Here is a 19,032-nt window from a genome sequence, read left to right as displayed (position 1 = left end):
TAGCAAACGCAAACTGAAAGAGGCTGACGTACTAACCATAGCTCACACTGCTGCCCAGTGGTAGAAAGGGGACTTCTACAGTATGACCCTCATCTTTAGCTCTTACTCATTTTTTAATGTGTTATCATTCTGGCAACCACGCTTGCCTTTTGTTGAGCACCTTTATTGGTCCCCACAGAGTCTTGTTGTAACTAAATATAACACTCTTATGATTTACTCATTGATATACTTCATTAATGCATACATGCAATTCAGATAAAACATATTCACATTATTGCAAAGACAGGTGCAACCCAAATTCTTACCAACAGATGAATTGATAAATGAAATGTGTATCTATATTCAGTGGAAGATTATTCAGCATTTAAAAGGAAGGTATTGCAATCCTGTGATCCAGCACTCTGAGAGGGGCAGAGGCAGAAATTGCAACTTCAAGCCTAGCCTGGACAATATGGCGAGAACCGATTTTAAAATAAAAATTTTCAGAAAAGGCTAGGCCATGTAGTTTGATGCAATCCTTAGTACCTGAACTTAGTGCCTACTACCTCCCAGAAGGAGGAAGAGGAGGAGGAGGAGGAGGAGGAGGAGGAGGAGGAGGAGGAGGAGGAGGAGGAGGAAAAAGAACAAAAAAATGAAAGAGAGAGAGAGAGAGAGAGAGAGAGAGAGAGAGAGAGAGGAGAGAGAGAGAAAGAAAGAAAGAAAGAAAGAAAGAAAGAAAGAAGGAAAGAAAGAAAGAAAGAAAGAAAGAAAGAAAGAAAGAAAGAAAGAAAAGAAGGAAGAAAGAAAAAATTCTGACATGTGATCAACATCGGTGAACTTTGGGATACTGTGCTAAATTAAATGTCAGACTAAAACACAAATACTGAATGATTCCACTTATGAGTTGTCAGATTTGTACATAAAGAAGGTGGGGGATATTGCCAGGAGTTGGGGGCAGGGAAGTCAGGGGTCATTGCTTAATGAGTGTTGAACTGGTGAAGATTAAAAAAAGTTCTGGGGATGAATGGTGGCAATGGTTGCACAGTGTGAACCTGCTTAATACCTCTCATACATACATCAGAAAATGGTTAAAATATTAAAATTTGTATTGTGTATACTTTAACATTAAGAAGCACAGTTTTTTTTTGTCATCCTGCAAAACCTTCTGTCCTAAACTTGATTCAATCGTCTTCTCTTTGTTAGTGGACTTTGGGGTCAGTGCCCAGCTTGACCGCACAGTGGGCAGGAGAAACACTTTCATTGGGACGCCCTACTGGATGGCACCGGAAGTCATTGCCTGTGATGAAAACCCAGATGCCACATATGATTTCAAGGTGTGACTTCTTCATTGTATTTTAAAAGTATGTCTGGTCTCACATTCTGAGTCTTGTAGCGTGAGAATTCTTATGGGCTTTTGGGTTTGCAATTTATCTGCTCCAAAAGGGAACTGAGAAATATTATCAGAGTTTTAAATCATCAAGCATTCAAGTGAGAATCGTTAATGAATTCACCCACTATATCTGATTGACATCTGAAAAATAAAAATAGTTTAAATCATTTTCTGTATTCCTTTGAATTTGCTCTTATTTTTAATCCTTGAAAATACTCGCTTTCATTTTTAGTTATAGTTTAAAATTTTGACACAATATATATTCCTTATGTTTTTCTTGTTCGTTTCCTAGCTCTTTCTTTTTAATTTCTTTTTCAACTGATACTTAAAAATGTAAAAATTGTACATATGAGTAGGGATCTGTGTAATATTTCAAAACATATATACATTGTATAATGTTTAAGTCAGGTTAAACATATTTATCTCCTTAAATATTTACACTGCTTTTTTTTAAAAAAAAAAAAAAAAAAAAAAAAGACTTTTTACTTTGATACAGGGTCTCTGTAAATCGTAACATGGCTCAAACTAAGCAGTCCTCCTCCCACAGTTTCCCAGTACGGGGACAAGTGAGAACTTTCTAAATCCTTCTTTCTAGTTCCAATATGTACAGTACATTACTATTGTCTAAAGTCACCTGACTTTGTACATACTGATTGACTTTGCCCCATCTCTCCCTCTCCCTAAGTACATGTTCTGGTAGCTTTTTTGTTACAAAAAACCAGTATATGAATTTGTTGTCTAAGGGCATCTTTTCCTGATTAAGAATAATCAGACTTACGATTTTTATATTGCTCACAGTGCAATTTTTTTGGAGTTTTGTTTCTGTGAGAGAATCCAATGGGATCTTGGTATCTACTTTGTGACGTTTCTCTAGCATAGCATGGTGGTCCATAAAAATTGACTTGCAGCTAGTTCCTTTTCACATGAACTGGGAATTTATTAGTGAATTCAAAGGAGTATTCAAATAGACTTCCCTAAGAAGCCTTTGCTTTTCTATTTCCTTGGCCAGTAATCACATGACTTGGGGTTACTGTCTTACCAAGAGCTGCAGTGTCCGGTGACATTGTGTTGTCTAGATTTCTGGCAAGTAAGACAGACTGGGGACAGTCTGTGGAGTTTTAGACTGTGCATTAGGTGGAGAGACACCCTGTGGACAAAACTTGATACTACCTGGGCTGGTTTTGAAGCATAAGGACTGTTCCTCCAAATGACTATAAAGATTTTCTCTAAATATCCTCCTCTTAGACCAGAGGAAACTCAGGCCTCAGGTCTTTGAAAGTGCACACCTTAGTGATCTCCTAAGAGTAAGAATTTCAGTCTGGTCTTCAAACTGTCCAGACCTCTTCCCAATAGATTGCCCTACTCCTCTGTACATCTCCAGTTTGCAAGAGTGTATTTAGAGAATTCCATTTTTAAAGAACAGTTAGTTATCCATGTTTGGCATTGTTATTGTCATCAGGTCACAGAGATGCAAATATTTCAGCGTCTTTGGGACCCAATGTCTCCGGGCATTGACAAAATTATTTGCTTCTTTTGGGAAATGCAAGCTCGAAGGTTTGAAAACATAATAATTTCCTCCTTCTTTCAAAGTTAGTCACTTTAATAACCTGACAACAATCTGTCTGAAAATAGCTGCCAAGTTAAAAATTAATCTCCTGCCAAAATAAATGTCATTTATTTAAACTGCTAATGATAAGCACATTTGAATAATTTCATTTTCAAATCCCTTCAGAGGACTCACTACAAAATATATGTGCCAGGCCAGATATGTGTATCATAATTGGCTATAAGCAATCCTTCAAATTGTAGTCATCTTTAACAAGTACTAACTAGTTAGTAATCTACTGGGCCATTGGTATTGTAGATTCCTGTAACATACCATGAAGGATGAGAATGTTTTAGACTTTTACCCCAGCTTACCCTTTTAAGAATTTCGAGTGGATAGATTAGACAAGAAACTTTTGTTTTGTGCCATAGAATAGATCCCAGGACTAGCTTGTTTTCAGGAAACGAACTAGGAGAAGCCTTCCTTCTGGCTAAGTAAACGCTTAGAATTAAACTAATATCTTGGTCCTCTTCCCTCAGGCTATAGGTTAGAAATATCATTAGGAGTCTGTAAAATTTGTGAGACCAAGTATGCACACAGCCCAGGATGTGACTAGCCACAGGGGTGCGTCGTAATGCACAGACAGGGTGAGTTCAGAAGTTTCACCTGACTGTAAAAGCATCCCAAGATAGTTAAAAGGTTCAAAGATTCTTATTGGAAAGAAGAAGTTCAACTATATCGATCACTTAGATGTTAGTTTTTCGTATTGTTATGAGTATAGGCTGTGCAAGAAGATGATAAAGTGTTGGCAAGAATACAAGCTTCATTTGCAACCTGTCTTGGGCACCAGAAGGAGCATCACCCAAGGATGAATAAGGGAGGGAAGGAAGGAAGGAAGGAAGGAAGGAAGGAAGGAAGGAAGGAAGGAAGGAAGGAAGGAAGGTTGGTTGGTTTGGGACTTCTCTGAAGATGTACTTCAACCTCTTCACAGCATTACCGTGGAATAGACAATGCTAATCTTTAAATAACCTTCTTCTTCCTTGCTGATACCATAACTTGTCCTGTCTTTCTGTTCAGTGTTCTTGGAAAGGTGGTCTGCCACCAGGAGAAGGTTTTACAAAAGTTTGACTTTCAAAATTTTTTATTCATTCATTCAGTGTGTACTTACTGAATGCCTACTGAGTGTAAGGAGTTAGCCAAGATCTACCCATTGTAAGCAGTTTCCAACTACAATTTATTCAAGACCTCACGAAGCCCAAGGATTTAGCCCTGTGTGATGGATGCTCCCTGTAACCAGCAGGCCTTCCCAGCCTCAGTAACTGATGCCACCACTTTGGACTCTCTTTTCTGTATTAGATACTTGAAGCGAGGACGGCATATTTAAAACAAAGATGATTTAAAGACCACTGGATGTGTTGAACTCCCTACCACAAAGCCCTTGTTTTAAAATTTTAAAAATCAAAAAAAAAAGAGAGCTTAGTTATTTGATTTTTTTATTGATTATTAATGATTGACTTTCTGCTTTGTCTAAGATGTCTCTAAAACCAAGTATGTATTTAAAAAATTAAAGTAATTCAGTATGACAAGGGCCTCTGTAGGAGAGTAATCTGTAGAGCACATGGGTTTCATCGCAGCCTGGTTTTGTGTGATAGCTCTGGGTACAGTAAGTAACTCACTGAAAATAGACCTTCTTCTGAGGAGGAACGCTGGAATCTCATTTGCTTTGTGTGCTGGCTTTCCCCTGGAGGCCCTTCCTTTCTTGTTTTCAGAAATTCTGTCAAAACACTTCAAGTGAAAGGAAAGGTTTCATTTCCCTGATAAGTATGCAGGGCAATAATGAAAGCTTTCCCACTTAATAATAAGCACTCAAAAGATTTGAAATTAATAAAACCATTCACAATTCTTAGACTGTTTAAGCTGTTATTTTTAAAAGTTACTTTGAATTTTATTGCAAATGACTGGAATCTACCAAGCATTTTATAATCCTATGTATTTATTGCCTGCAAAGAACCACCCACTCAAAGAATTTCTCTGTAGCCAAATGCTCATCAATAGGAAATTTACCAAATTTCTATTCAGTGGAATACTATGCAGCCATTTTGCCAGTGAAGTAGCATATATTTTGGATTTAAGCAGATGCCGAGATACTATCTCAAGTGTTAAGTACAGAAAACAACTTACAGCATAGTGCTTATAACAGCCTCACCCCTCATACGTATTTATGAGAAATCTCAAACCCCTAAAATTGTTTTATTTCAAAATAGGGCGTATGGGTGATGAACTTAAAATTCTTATTTTATGTAACTTTTGGTACTGTTCCAATGTTTTTGCCATGAACAGGCCTTGTTCTTGTATTAAACTAGCAATGTGAGATGTCCTGTCCTCTCATCCCACAGTGAGAGGCTCTGTCTTTGGGACTGATCTGTGCTATGCTGTGTATTACTCACCAGCACTGTCTATAAGACATTCCCCACAGGTGCTGTGGATTCCTTTCAGGGTTTGGGGGAATGTTGAGTTCTATATGAGATGGTTTGATTTATTCTCCCGTATCACTGATACTGGCTTTATTCATACAGTCTGGAAATAGCTCCTTGAGTGAAAAGCTCAGATAAGAGAGAAAGTGAGGGAGTTACTGTGATGCACGTGTCACCTGAGAGGACAGTGTTCGGCTTGTAGAATGGTGCATTTACACTCACAAAACAGGCCCTGGCTTCTATCTGCTGGTAGATCCTGCTTCCCTATTTGGGAAATGAGACACCATCTTAGTGTCACCAGCCTGAAGCTGACACTTCTGTTAAACGTGTTTCTGTTGTTCCTGTGGTCAGAATCCCCTTTATGGGATTCTTTAGTTGGGCCAGCCAGCACCTCCTAGAGGCAATGAGCCAAACCTAGAAGAGAGTATTTTTCAATAGTTTCCCTTTGGCGTATAATAAATGCAGGTAGATAGGGACTAAAGATATCTGTCTTCAGTTTGTTTCATTTATAAAATAAAATTACTAAGAATTTTCTCTGCTTAGACATCCTTAGTAACTCTGAACTCATCCGTTTAGTATTCTTTATGTGTAACAGTATGTAAGTATGTGACATAATGAATGAAGTCAGACAAGACCAGTTTAAGGTTCAGTGTAGTACCTCACAAGAATTAATTAATCTTTGTGAGACTGTATGAAATGGAAATCATAAATTGTATCTCAAAAAATTGTAACAGAATAAATGAGATACACATGCGCGCACACACACAGTGGAACCTCAACTCTCAAACTTGGTTCATTCCATGATTCTGAAAACAATGGCCACCCCATGTTCATGCAAGAAAGATGGTCACGGTTGTGCAGTCCCCCAATGCAGAGTTTGTAAACAAAACCAAAATTTTGCCAAATGCCTCTGCTTGCAAACCAAATTATTCACAAACAAAAATGTTTGTAAGACAAGGTTTAGCTGTATTTTATATATATATATAGAAGAATTAGTATTAACATTAATATAGACAGGAATTATAATTGATATAGTATGCTTGGTAAATACTCAGTATGATAGTTTTATGTTTATGTGTTTGGGGCCATTTTTTGCCTTAACAATGTCAACAGTAATTTCATGTTTCAGCATTGTATTTGTATTACAGGCCTCTAGTTTTGTCTGCTGTTGCACTCGAATCTGCTTCTCTGTACCTTTTACCACAATTAGATTAAAATGGTGTCTTTAGGGCCACATACAATGCAAATGCAGTTTCCTTTTTCCACCTGGAACATTTCACAAAGAACAAACTACTCACAAGTTCTTAGTGAAAGACTATATTCTGATCTGCAACACTTGGTGAAATCCACCATGCCAGCTCTCCCCTCTATTGACCAATCATCTGTCTCTTCCAGGCCCCCAATGTTGCCTGTGCTTTGGGATACTGGGGCTAGGACTGAGCCATACCTATCTGTGCTTGTCCATTGATTACTAGCACTCACAGCCATCTTAACCTGATTCAGTATTTGCAGCTGAACTGCCTATTGACAACTGGTCTGAGGATCTGTCTGTAATCATACTTGCTTAACAACCACTCAGTGCATTGTGTTGTGTTAGGCATCTTGTATATATTCTTATTCTATTCTCACACTAATCCTGCAAAATATGTGCTCTCTTAACAGTCTAGAGCTGAGGAAAGGAACTTAGAACTGTTAAGTAACTTGCCTCTGCCCACCAAGCCAGTTGTGTCAGAGCTGAGAGTCAAACCAAGGCCTGTCTGGCTGCAGTGTAAGCTTGTTCTGCCCCAAAGCCTACCCTGGGCTCCTGTCTCCCACGCTGCCTCCCCTCCCTTGTGTGATGGGTTTCAGCATCTAAGAGCATTGCTTTCTTCATGTGCTGGGCAGCCTAGGCCCAGAGGAATGCTCTCTTGCCCTTACAAGTTGCTTATGTGCCAGCTGTCTCTGGCCCCAGCCTAAAGTTGTGCCTTGCATCTGCTTTCTCAGAGACACTAGAATTTGTCTCTGTTCCATTTGTAATGCACACCGGACTAGGCTATTAATCATACCACAGACCAGGCTGCACAGCACCTCTAGAATAATGAATTTCCAAGCTCCTGCCAAAATGAGTCACACCGTGGCCACGAAGGAAACTTATCTCTCCCTGACTTTCTCCTATCTTTTTCCTCCCTCTTCTTTTTTCTGGTCTCCTATAATCTGTCTTGCCAGTTGTAACTGGAGCATTTTTTCCCTTATTTAAGTTCTGAATTGTCTTTTAGACTCACTAACATATCCAAAGGCTTAAATAAGACCTGTCAAGGACATTTATGGCTTCCTATCGTGGCCTGTTAAATATAGCTTACAAGCAGCTTTGGTTATATATGGCCAGAAATATAAATGTTCCTTTTGGAAAAAAGATAACCCCAACAAAACATGGTGATACAAAATAAAGACTTAAGGGGGCAGCAGTAACTGGCCTGGTCAAATGACTTGACAAGGGCTACTTAGGTAGTTGAGATACTGTGGCCTCTGGTTGAACGAGGTGTATTTGGAGACCGGACGAGGCTTCTCAAGAGGGACATATCTTCACCGATCCTCCCTGCTTCCTGTGGGATAAATCCAGAATCACCTAGCAAATGAGCCTTCCACATTTCTCTACCATCAAAATACGCTTTCGATTACTGCTGCATATGTACCATCCCTTAGGAATGCTATGCTTATGTTTCTTTTGTCTCCAGAGTCTGGGTATTATATGATATTTACTGATGTCTTCTGTCTTTCTGCCCTGTCATCATTAATATATTCATTGATTGCCTCATGGTTGCAAAATGGACATTATAGCTTCCAATATATTCAAGGCCCTAAGAAGTGGAGTTGAGTTGCAAGACAAGAGCTGTATGAGTTCCCTGTTTTAAGGAAAGCAGTCAGTGTGAAGATTACTCAAAAAATTAAAAGTAAAACTTTCATTCCATCCAGATATTCCCCTTCTAGGTATCTTCCCCAAAGAGTTAAAAACATCATACTATTACAGAGATATGTGCATACCTATGTTTATAACAGCACAACTCGTAATGGTGAAATCGTGGAAGCACCCTATATGTCCATCAGTGATGAACAGATAAACAAAATGTGCTATGTATGTACAATGGAACACTACTCTGCTATAAGATAAATCTGAGTCATTTGTAAGAAAATGGATGCAGTTCAAGACTAATGTTAAGGGGGCTGGGGATTTAGCTCAGCGGCATAAGCGCCTGCCTTGCAAGCAGGCAGTCGTGAGTTCGATCCCCGGTACCGATAAAAAGGAAAAAGACAAAAAAAAAAAAAAAAAAAAAAAAAGACTAATGTTAAGTGAAGTCAGTGAGACATGCAAGCTTAAATATTGCATGATTTCTTTTATAAGCAAAACCACAGTATAAGTAAACTAAAGAGCAAAATAAAAGATAATAGGAAATGGGGCTCTTTCACAAATGAAAAGGAGATAAAGACATGAAGGGGAGAATGTAAGTAAGAGAAGGGGCCTTACAGGGAATTAGGACATGCTATGTACCAGCTCTCTGATGAATGTGATGTTTACGTACTACAAACACCTACTAAAAAAAATATTCAACATGAAAAACTTTTAAGAGGAAAAGCAGAAATTTCTAGAAGATATTTGCTTATGTCTGACTGGCCGGAACTCTGTCCAGCCCTGAACTACTGCAGAGCCAGGTTGGGTGGGTGCAACCAACCCGGACCCTAGAGCAGAGGCAGTGCTGGAAAGGGGCGCTGCAGACACTGCTGCGGTAGCCAGGACACCGTATCCACCACCTCCACGTGGCAGGAGAGCGTGGAGGGTTAAGTTAAGTTAAGTTAAGGGATACGGGCAACCATATCCAGCAAGAGAGGAGGAGAAAACCGATATTCTTGAGCCCACTTTGTGCTGGATGTTGACCTGCGCAGCACAGCTGAACACATGCATGTCACAATTCCTGTGCAGTTGACACCGCTAAGCTCTGAGCAGCGTTCTGATGAAGGTCAGTTTGAAGTTTGGGTTTGAATCCAAATCTGTCTAATTGAAAGCCTGTTCTCCTTTTGCGAACCTGCATTGTTCCAAGAAGTTGAGGCTGTTTTGTCCTGTAAAACCAGTGACCTCAGTGAATCTCTGCACCTTCGTGGCCTCGCCAGTACCTGCAGTCATCTGTAGACAAGTAGGACTCGAGAACCACTCTTCATGGGCCCCTGATGCCAAATAAAAGTGAATATGGTTACTGAAGTGCTTATGCTGCAATGGTAATTAAAGAAAAACTTGAGAGAGCCACTGTTCCTCAGCTCTGACATAAAAGGTCAAACTATATCTACAAGGACACTCCCAGGCCCTGCACTCATGTTTTGGTTCTTTCTCTCATGTATCTTTTAACTTGTTGATCACTCATTCAGCAAGTTTTTATTGCGAGCCTACTACATGCCAGGCAGTCTTTTAGGTAGTTGGAATATGTCAATGAACAAAAGAATACTGTATAGGACGTGTGTGTGTGTGTGTGTGTGTGTGTGTGTGTGTGTGTGTGTGTTACAGGCAAGGGATACAAAGAATAAACATGAAACTAATAAATGAGTAGTAAATAAATACAACACGTCAGAATGGGAATGTGGGAAGGCTCCAGAGATCCTCACTGAAAGCCCAGGATTCGAACAGTGATGACTATGGTGGGGAGGCAGTCAATGTGTGCATCCTGGAGAGGTGCCTGACCCTTCGGAGCATCTTCTTCTCGTTCAAGGCCTTGCCTGGAGCCCTTTGCATGCTAGCCCCCTCACTGCCTTGCAAACGTGTGGGTCGTCATTCCAGGTCAGTGCTTTCTGGACCTGCCAGCCACCTAAATTTGTCCCCGCTCGGGCCATTAAGGAGCAGAGCCTGGCGTCTGCCTCCATTGCGTTACCTTATTGCATGCTTCAGAAACACACAGTTCCTAAGGGTTCTGGGAAAATGCTGGTTGGGCTGATGACTCTGGAGTCTTATCAAAATAGCACAGGGCCCTTTTGAGCTGGCCCTCCATTTCCAGTCTATTCCCACTGTTTCCTGCCTGACGCCTCCTTCACAGTGACTCACTGTTTTTCATTATTTCCCCAAACAATTGTCTCTGTCTGTCAGCCGTGAAATCCCAGGCACAAGAGGGCTGTATTTTCATTTTTACTTCTTAGCCAACCTGTAACAGGTGAGTCAAACCTTCTCATTAGCTCCAGAAATGACCTCATGAAGCTAGGCCACGAGCCTGTGGGGCAAGTCATTAGCGAGGCATGCACCGGGGTATGTGTGTCCTGTGAAACCTTTGAATGCCTCGTGAAATTGGATGAAGAGAATGGACAAGAGTTGCTCTCTTGTGTTGTAAGCAGATGGGTCACTTGGAATACAAGGATGGTGGTATTGTAAGGGTGCATTGTTATCCCCACTAAGAATCCTGGAGTGAGGCTATCGTGTGCCCATCCATCTACTATAAGGTACATTGCATTTTAGGAAAGAGGTCTGGACTCCCCCTGGAAAGCCTTTCACATTCTGTGAGCCTCTGTTCAAACACTGAACAGGCCTGGATGTCACTCACTGGATAATGAGCAATTTAGTTTCAAGAATGACTCAGCATGAATTTCATGGTTTTCCTCCAGTTACATCTTTTTTTCATGTGCCCTTGGCATTTGTTTGATGGAAATAGCAAAGAAACTTAACTTTGATCTCTCTAATCTGGGTGAGGTTACAAGTAAGAGTGTTGAATAATGTACAAAACACATGAAGTATTTAAAATGCAAAGAGGCTGAGAGTCTATGCCAGGATATGGGCCATGGACCAAGTTTCATATTAGGTTTTCTGAAACACTTGCTGGAAAACAGAAGCAGCAAGCATCTTTCAGAGGTTTCTTAACTTGGTTTTCTCCATCTTTTGATCTGACCTCTCTATGCAATGTGTAGAGTCCACTGAGCCATAAACACACAAAATGGTAGGAACATATTGCTAGAGACAGAGATTATCCAGTAAGAGGGAAAACACTGACCTATCAAATTCTGGTCAGAGATTAAATATCATTCTGAGTAAGAAAAAATATAAGAATATAAAAAATCTGTATTTTGCACAGTAATCTACTTAAAAGATAAAGGATATTTTTTCATCCACCTACAAATATATTGTATACCTCCAATGTGAACAGTGCTTTTCTAAGCACTGACAATCCACCAGCGAGCACCACCATCAAACATACTCCATCCTTGTCTGATTACATTAAATTATATGAAAGTGCTGATTTTTTTAGGTTAACTATTTTATATAAGTAACAGCTACTATATGATCTAGCTGTTGCACTCTGGGGTATTTACCCAAAAGAAATAATAAAAAGCATTCATCCAAAGACTCATACACCAAGGTTTGCAACAGCTTCATATGTGATAGCCCAAACGGGAAGCAATCCAAATGTCTTGTCAATAAATGTACGTATCATCTTAAACTGTGATACAGCCTCATACAATGGAGTATTAGTTATCCATAAAAAGAGTGAAATACTAGTATACACTACAAATGTAGACCTCAGAAACATTATTCTGAGTGAAACAAGCTGGATGCAAAAGGCCACATATTGTATGATTCCTTTTATACAAGGCCCCAAAATAATCCGTAGTGACTCAAAGCAGATTGGTATTTCCTTAGAGAGAGGGTACAAGAAATAGGGAAGAACTAAATGGTGCACATGAGGTCTTTGGGGGACAATGGATATATCACGTGTCATATATCTGCCATACCTTATCGGATAGTACACTTGTGTGATTTATCATGTGATAACTACAGCTCAATAAAGGTACTAAAAAAAACCCTCAGGCAAGTAGCAATTTTGTAAGGTTAGGTTGACAAGTGTCAGTGATGAATTAATTTTTAAAACTATGTTCACTTTTCACACATTTGTTGAAAATATTCCATGTGTTGGGCAGCATAGAGTATTATCAATGAAAGGTGGATGAGGTTGTTTTTGCTTTGAAGCTCAGTGGGAGAAATCGGTTTGTAACAGACATCTGCAAGACTCCTCCCCCTGGGCAGTTCTAGAGCAGTTATCCGGTGTACCCAAGTTTCCCTTTCTTGACTGAATTTATGCATGTGTGTGTACCCTCCTTGTTTTTCAGAGTGACTTGTGGTCTCTGGGAATCACCGCCATAGAGATGGCAGAAGGTGCTCCCCGTAAGTACCTTCTTCTCGGGTGACATCTGTTGCTGATTGCTCTGGGGCGCAAAGGTTCCTTGCCAGGAGCTGCGGTTGCTTCTTCCACCACATTGAGCCCTGTGTGGATTCAAGCTGGCGGATTTAGAAAGCAAGAGTTATCTTAAGTCAACTAGGAATTGGTTCATTGTAGAGTCGAGTAAGGATCTTGTTTTGATGAGGAAAAAAATTTAAAAAGCAAACTTTAGGGAGACTTGTTTGTCTTACAGATTTAGTGCGTGGTTTGTTATTGAACTCCCTGCCTAGCATAAAACTGTGAGCAACTGACAAAGGCTATAAACTCCACCATATAAAAATTCAAAGCTAACTTCCAGTGCATGGGTTATGCAAACACTTGTATTCAACTGCTGTCACTCTTCTTAAAATACTGGTATTTAGAATTTCAGATTTTCCTGCTCTTACTTGAGCAGACTTGCCAGAAGCCTGGCCGTCACGAGACTCTCCCGGGCTCCTTGAGGTCTGGCGTGCTGGCACTGTACTGGCAGAGCATCTCTACCGGCCATGTGGTGGCTGTGAGACCACACAGACTGCTGCGCAGGAAGTAGCAACAAGGGGCCCAGTGGCTGTGCCACGCCTGTCTCTCTCAAGGGCTGCCCCTCATCAGAGCCGTGTGCAGTAGGGTTACCACAGCACACCCTCTCCTGGGAGCAGAACTCCTTTGGAGGCAGCAGTGCCTCAGGCAATCCTGTGTGCCTGCTGACCTGCGGTGGGCTGCAGGACCATCTGGGACACCGCGGGCAAAGGGTGGGATTTTCCTCATCCTTCTTGGGTCCTTTCCTATTTTCCTTCACACCAGAGTCCCCTCGGTGATATTCTTGTATGTTTAATACCACCTCGGTGTCTGCTTGCCAAATGAGAAAAACCAAAACAGACTCCTGCCTGTGAAAGATAGAGCGCTATGCTTATGACTTTTTACCTTCCATTTATTGTAGTCTTCTTACCTGCATGTCTAGAATTGGTTCAGTGTATCTGGAACATGATTGATACAGGGTGTGTTGACAAAGCTCCCTCATTCACAATGCTAATAGACATTTACAAACAAGAAAAGTAATGTATTGCAGTCTTAGAGCTGTATTGTCATTGCAATGAGCAGTATAAGTGGCTGAAAATACACTTCTACCCACAGAATCCTCTGGCTTCTAGAAAGCATATATTCTCAGTCTAGGTACAAAGAGGAAATTACTTCTAGCCATTTAAGAAGTACACTAATAAAATATTGTAACTGAAATAGAAAGTATGAGTAGTTTCACTATAAACTGTAATGGCATGTTTACAAATTGAGATAATTTTATAACTTTTTTTTCTGCCAGACTCCGTTTGACTTAATCTTCTGGCCTTCCTGGGGACAGTGAGTTTAAAAACAAAACAAAGACCCATCATGCAACCTGAAAAAGCCAGTGCAGGGTATCTTGAAACAGAATGGTATTCTAGGGAGGTGCTTTGGATTTCAGCAGCCCATGTGGATAATACTGCATTTGGATGAGCCTCCAGTGTATAAGAAACAGTTTTTTGGGTTATCAAATACCTTTTATTTTGTGGCTTAGGATTTTGCTAACTAAAAATATCATAACTATTCCCATTGTAGTTGTCATCTGACCTTGTTCACTTTGAAGGTCAGGTGCTTATTTATAGCAAAGATAACTGGGTGTTGAATCTTTTAACTTGGTTTACTTAAACTCAGAGTAAAAGTAAATTTGCTAAAGATGTTCACAGTAGCTGTTTGCATGGCGTAGTACTGTGTGCTTCCTTTAACCAGATGTCAGCTCTTTTAAATGCTTGCCAAGTGGAAGCTTTTGAATCTTCTGACCCGCTGCTCACTGGTCCCCTGTGGGCTCAGGGAGTCATTTGGCAGTGAGTTGGAGCGGGTTTGGCCTAACTGGAGCGGCCCCTGTTGTGGTCTCTTGCAGCTCTCTGTGACATGCACCCCATGAGAGCCCTCTTCCTCATCCCCCGGAACCCAGCACCTCGGCTGAAGTCTAAGAAGTGGTGAGTTTGGTCTTTAGAGTTCTGTAGACCTAAGGGTGAAGTCTGTCTGTGATTCTCTGTTGAATTTACTCAAATCCCTGGATCCTTCGGACCAGATTAAACTAACGTATACTGCAGCTTGGCGAATGACTTTCCATGTGCTGTCAACCCTATTAGAATGGTAGCTTTATTACCTACTATTTGTACAGCAGGTGTTACCCCTACACCTTCAAGGTAAGGAGCTATTAGCTAAAATGAGTAGTGGAGCCCAAGCAATGACACAGAAGCTTTCTGGTGTATAACATAAATGTGTCTTTCCAGGCAGCACAGAACATCTCATCAGAGAGCGAGAAACAGAGTTAGGCTGTTAGGTGGACTGACTTCTCCTCTTAAGATAGTGATCCCCAAGTGTGTAGACATTCCTGGAGGGATTCAGGATGATTGCTGTCCATGTGTGTGACGACTGGTAGTTCTTTTGTTTTATCTTATTGCTTTCTCTTTATGGCAGGTGATACTGGCTTCTTGTTAAGGGCAGCAATATCACCTTTTCTTTTCGTAAGTTTATATTTATTAAAAAGGTGACATAAAGAAAACTATAGAAACACTACGAAGAATGATGTGAGAGTGGACAGAAATGTTGTGGATAGTGTATGATTGATTGAAGTTTGGGAAGCTGTTTTACAGGTTACATCAGGTGTGTGTCTTTGTGTGTCCTTATATTTAAATGGATCTTTTGTTTCTAATCATTCTATAAAGAAAATCCTCACTTCTTCCTTCTTCCCCTCATAGTTGTGATGTGCCCACCCTGACACATTTCTTAAATCTCTGGCTTCTCTTTTACTGAGGCTGATTCCCGCTCACATGTGACCTCTTAACCTTTTCTAGAGAAAAATTCTGGGCAGGTAGACCAGGAAGGGACAAGCCCTCGTGTGTGCCTTTTTATACCACTTCATAGTGTAGCCCTTGAGGGAGACCCCTTTCCCCCCCACCTACAGTTTTCTCTACCACACAGAGAGCGTCCTTAATTAATATAATCGTCTGGTAATGACGTACCAAGCCTGCTGGAACACGGGAAAAGCACACTGCATAGAAAGGGAAGGAGACACCAGAAGGGAGAACACAGTCTCAGAACTGCCAGCCGTGGTGGGGAGAGGGGGTTGCTATTGGAAACGGAGAGTCTGAGCCTTCCTGCAGGCCTTCCTCCCAGAAGGTCACTGTGATAGGAGACTCTGTCTCTCCCCAGCAACAGCCTGCCATTGGGTGCTGTGCAGCATGTGATCACAGAGCACCCTGGAGCCTGTTCTTCCCTCCTTCCTGCATCAGACTCCTGGGGAGAGGAGCCAACTGGCTCCCTCCCCTGGAAGCCACAGTGGCACTGAGGATTGCCTGCCTGCTCAGTTTCTGCTTGCCCTTATGCCAAGGCCTCCAGTGGGACCTGCTTTGTACAGTGGATTTTACCTCTTGTCCCCTGCCCCACCTTTTCTTCTTGTCTAAAGACTACTCTAGGGCAGATATTTTGAGGTTGTCCACAGAGAGTAACAAACTGGCCTTCCACAGATGTACTTGTTTTAACTGGTACAATGGGGCCGTATTCTATTCTTACAGCATTCACATTACTTGCCAAAATTTAAAACTCCAACAATGGAGCCTTCCATTTAGATTTCTGTAAGGATGCACACCACTGCCCAGAACTTCTCCTCCTTTAGAGAGACGGGCCTTCTGCTCTAGCAGCCACTCTCCCCACTCCAGATGGTTACCACACTTGTCCCGGTCACATCTGCACTGCGGTCTGTACGGGTCCTTAGAATGGCCTGCCGACCCAACAGAAGAGGGGTCTTCCCTCCTTCCTGCATCAGACTCCTGGGGAGAGGAGCCAACACTCCTTATTGACCGTACCCCAAAAAGACCAGATCTGTACTGACCTCATTTGAGAAGGGCACACATTGGGAAAATGTAAGCTGACTTTCCTGCTTCAAATCTTTGACAAAGAGAACTGATGTTTGATGATGCTGGAGGAAGCTGGAAAGTGAAAGAGCCCAACCTGCCTCATCTCATGCTTGCACACCCCTCCTGACTGGCAAAGAAAGTTACCCAGGACTGTGAGTCCCCTGCAGTCATGCAGCTGACTGGAGAATGAAAAAGCTACTTGGCAGCTTGAGCACAGGGAGAAACAGATGGCCTGTCGGTGTCCACTTTCTCACCGAGACCCCAGCCTCCACCATGTGCTTGATGTGCAACCTCCAGCCACATATTTGATGCTTAACCTGACTCCCATTTCTTTGCAACAGAATCCCAGTGTTTAAGTGAAAATATTTAAGCATGTCAGGGTACTTTGTCTTAAAGATTAGATACAAAATGATTCAAAATAGGCTGAGGATTGCTTTAGTAGGCTCTGGGGTTTGGAGGAAAGGAAACATCTCATTCATTTTTTTTCTTCATAATTTTAAAGGAGATGCACCCCTACCACAAACGAAAGCAACAAAACTCAAAAACATTCTTCTATTCCCAGATGTTCTCTACCTAAATGAGTTGTCAGGTTGGGCACTGTGTTTTCAGTGTACAAACCAACACGCTACCAAAGGTGGGTACCACTGTAGTGATCGGCCCCTGCACTCTTCATAGTGAGCAGTCAACCGAGGGTCATTTTCCGCTGGCTTTACTGTCTAAACACACATTTTCAGCTTTTCCATTACTGGGTCCTACTACCTGATGCCTGCTATTAAAAGAAGAGGTTTAATTTGGAATTTGCGGGATTCTGTGTATGCTTGGTGGGCTCCAAGGCAGAAACATCATGACAGAAGGGTGTGGTGGAGCAGATACTCTTGTTGCACAGTGGTCAGGAAGCACAGCAGAGGAAGAGTGCCAGAGAGGAGTCAGGCACCAGATACGGTACCCAAGCACACACCACCGTGACCCACCCAGACACACCCTGAATTGTGCTTTGCTAATCCCCTGGGTGTATGTTAATTCCAGCAAACTGACAAAGCATGACTAGCACTCATTCCCAAATCCTGTAGCTTCTTGGAGAACATTCTTTTGCCCTTTTTCCTTATTTAAGTTTCAGGAAAGAAAGACAATAGCAGTGTACTCCCCCTAGTCCTTGGAGGAGGGAACAAAGCTGCTATCACCAAATATTTTCGCTTAAATATTTTCTTTCATCAGGGTGATGAGGAGAACCTTACGGTCAACGGAGTTATGAAGTTAGGGTGTCACTCAATCCTCGAGAGCTCTGCCAGGTCGTGAGAGTTCTCTGGCAGGATGATCACTGTAGCTGAGTCAGAAAAAACCAAGAATTTTCCCATTCCCTGGTCCTGTCACCACCAGCAAGTACACAGGAAGGCTGGGATCAGGAGCCGCCTCCTGGCTGCTGCACTCACTGGGGTAAATCATGTCCTTCAGAAGGTTTCCCAGCCTCCTCATCCACACTGCCACCCTTGAAAGTAAGCTCGCTACCAGAGCTTCTGCCTCTGGCTTCTGGAAGACAGGGTGATGCTGCTGGTCTTGTTCTTTTTATGTGGCCTTTAAATCTGAAGAGTCACAGAGGCAAGGCAGCCCCAGTTGAGAGCATTAGGAAAAGCATAACTGCTTGTTATCACCTGTTTCAACCCACTTGCACATGTTCCAGATGCAGACATGGCGTTTCTCGAGGCTGAGAGGCTGGCCAGGCAGGGTCCTGGGCTCCTCACCAGGAGGAGCAGTCTGGAGCCTGGTCACCTGTTTTTTTCTGCAGAGCTCACAGTCATCCCTGTTATTTACATAGCTCTAGTTTTGTCTTCTGCTGGGTTGTCATGAACTTTTGTCTTGGGCTCTGACAAAGCTCTTATCTGTGTGTGCATTATGTGTATGTGCTGAAGAATGACAAAACAAAGCAAGTACCATAAAATACTCCCATACTGAGTTTCCTAAATGTAGTCCAACTATGAACTTTATGAAAAATCAAAACAAAAGCTGCCACCCAAACTTTTAAAACAGCTTTTTTGTGAGGTCTCCTTGGAGATAACAGCTCTGTGAACTCTCCTGGTGGTAGCTTATCTGATAGTCTTATATGTAAAACAGTTCCCTTTAAAACTGCCGTACCTTCGTACACTGCACAGTGACATTTTGCTCAGCCATAGGTCTCCCATAGGACAATGATTCTGATTCTGTGAGTTTGAATACCCTACTGATGTCATAGCCATCTTAGTGCATTTGGTACAATGTGTGACATTCACTCAGTGAGTCACCTAACAGCACAGTTCTTGGAATGTGTCCCTGTCAGTAATCGGCTGTAACTATGCTCATGTAGCTCAACAGAAGTCGGGGGAGAAACAACCTCCAATTTCTGCTTCCTGGTCCTAAAAGCAGATGCTCTGTTTTGCAAGCCTGGTATTAATCAGAGGGTGCTGGATGGTGTTGTCATAGTAATAGTAATAATGGTGACAGCAGTAGAAAGTACACATATAGCGTATACGCTACCAGGCACCGTTCTAAGAAG

At 41.8% G+C, this 19,032-nt stretch overlaps 1 protein-coding gene across 10 annotated transcripts in view; it reads left to right on the top strand.

Moving 5' to 3' along the window:
* Nucleotides 1-19,032, top strand: part of Tnik (TRAF2 and NCK interacting kinase) — a 375,608-nt gene that overhangs the window by 255,061 nt on the left and 101,515 nt on the right. For all 10 annotated transcript variants that reach the window (XM_013145513.3, XM_063227156.1, XM_013145516.3 and 7 more), the window contains 3 exons: nt 1,183-1,313; nt 12,500-12,554; nt 14,501-14,579. In XM_013145513.3, coding sequence (XP_013000967.1) covers nt 1,183-1,313; nt 12,500-12,554; nt 14,501-14,579 — 265 coding nt within the window. The remainder of the gene's footprint in view (nt 1-1,182; nt 1,314-12,499; nt 12,555-14,500; nt 14,580-19,032) is intronic.

The sequence above is a fragment of the Cavia porcellus genome, unplaced genomic scaffold (genome assembly GCF_034190915.1).
Source record: "Cavia porcellus strain 051 isolate PalLab524CR breed Dunkin Hartley unplaced genomic scaffold, mCavPor4.1 scaffold_17, whole genome shotgun sequence".
Taxonomy (NCBI): Eukaryota; Metazoa; Chordata; class Mammalia; order Rodentia; family Caviidae; genus Cavia; species Cavia porcellus.
Note: the sequence above shows the minus strand (reverse complement) of the source record. Positions and strands in the feature narration are given on the sequence as shown.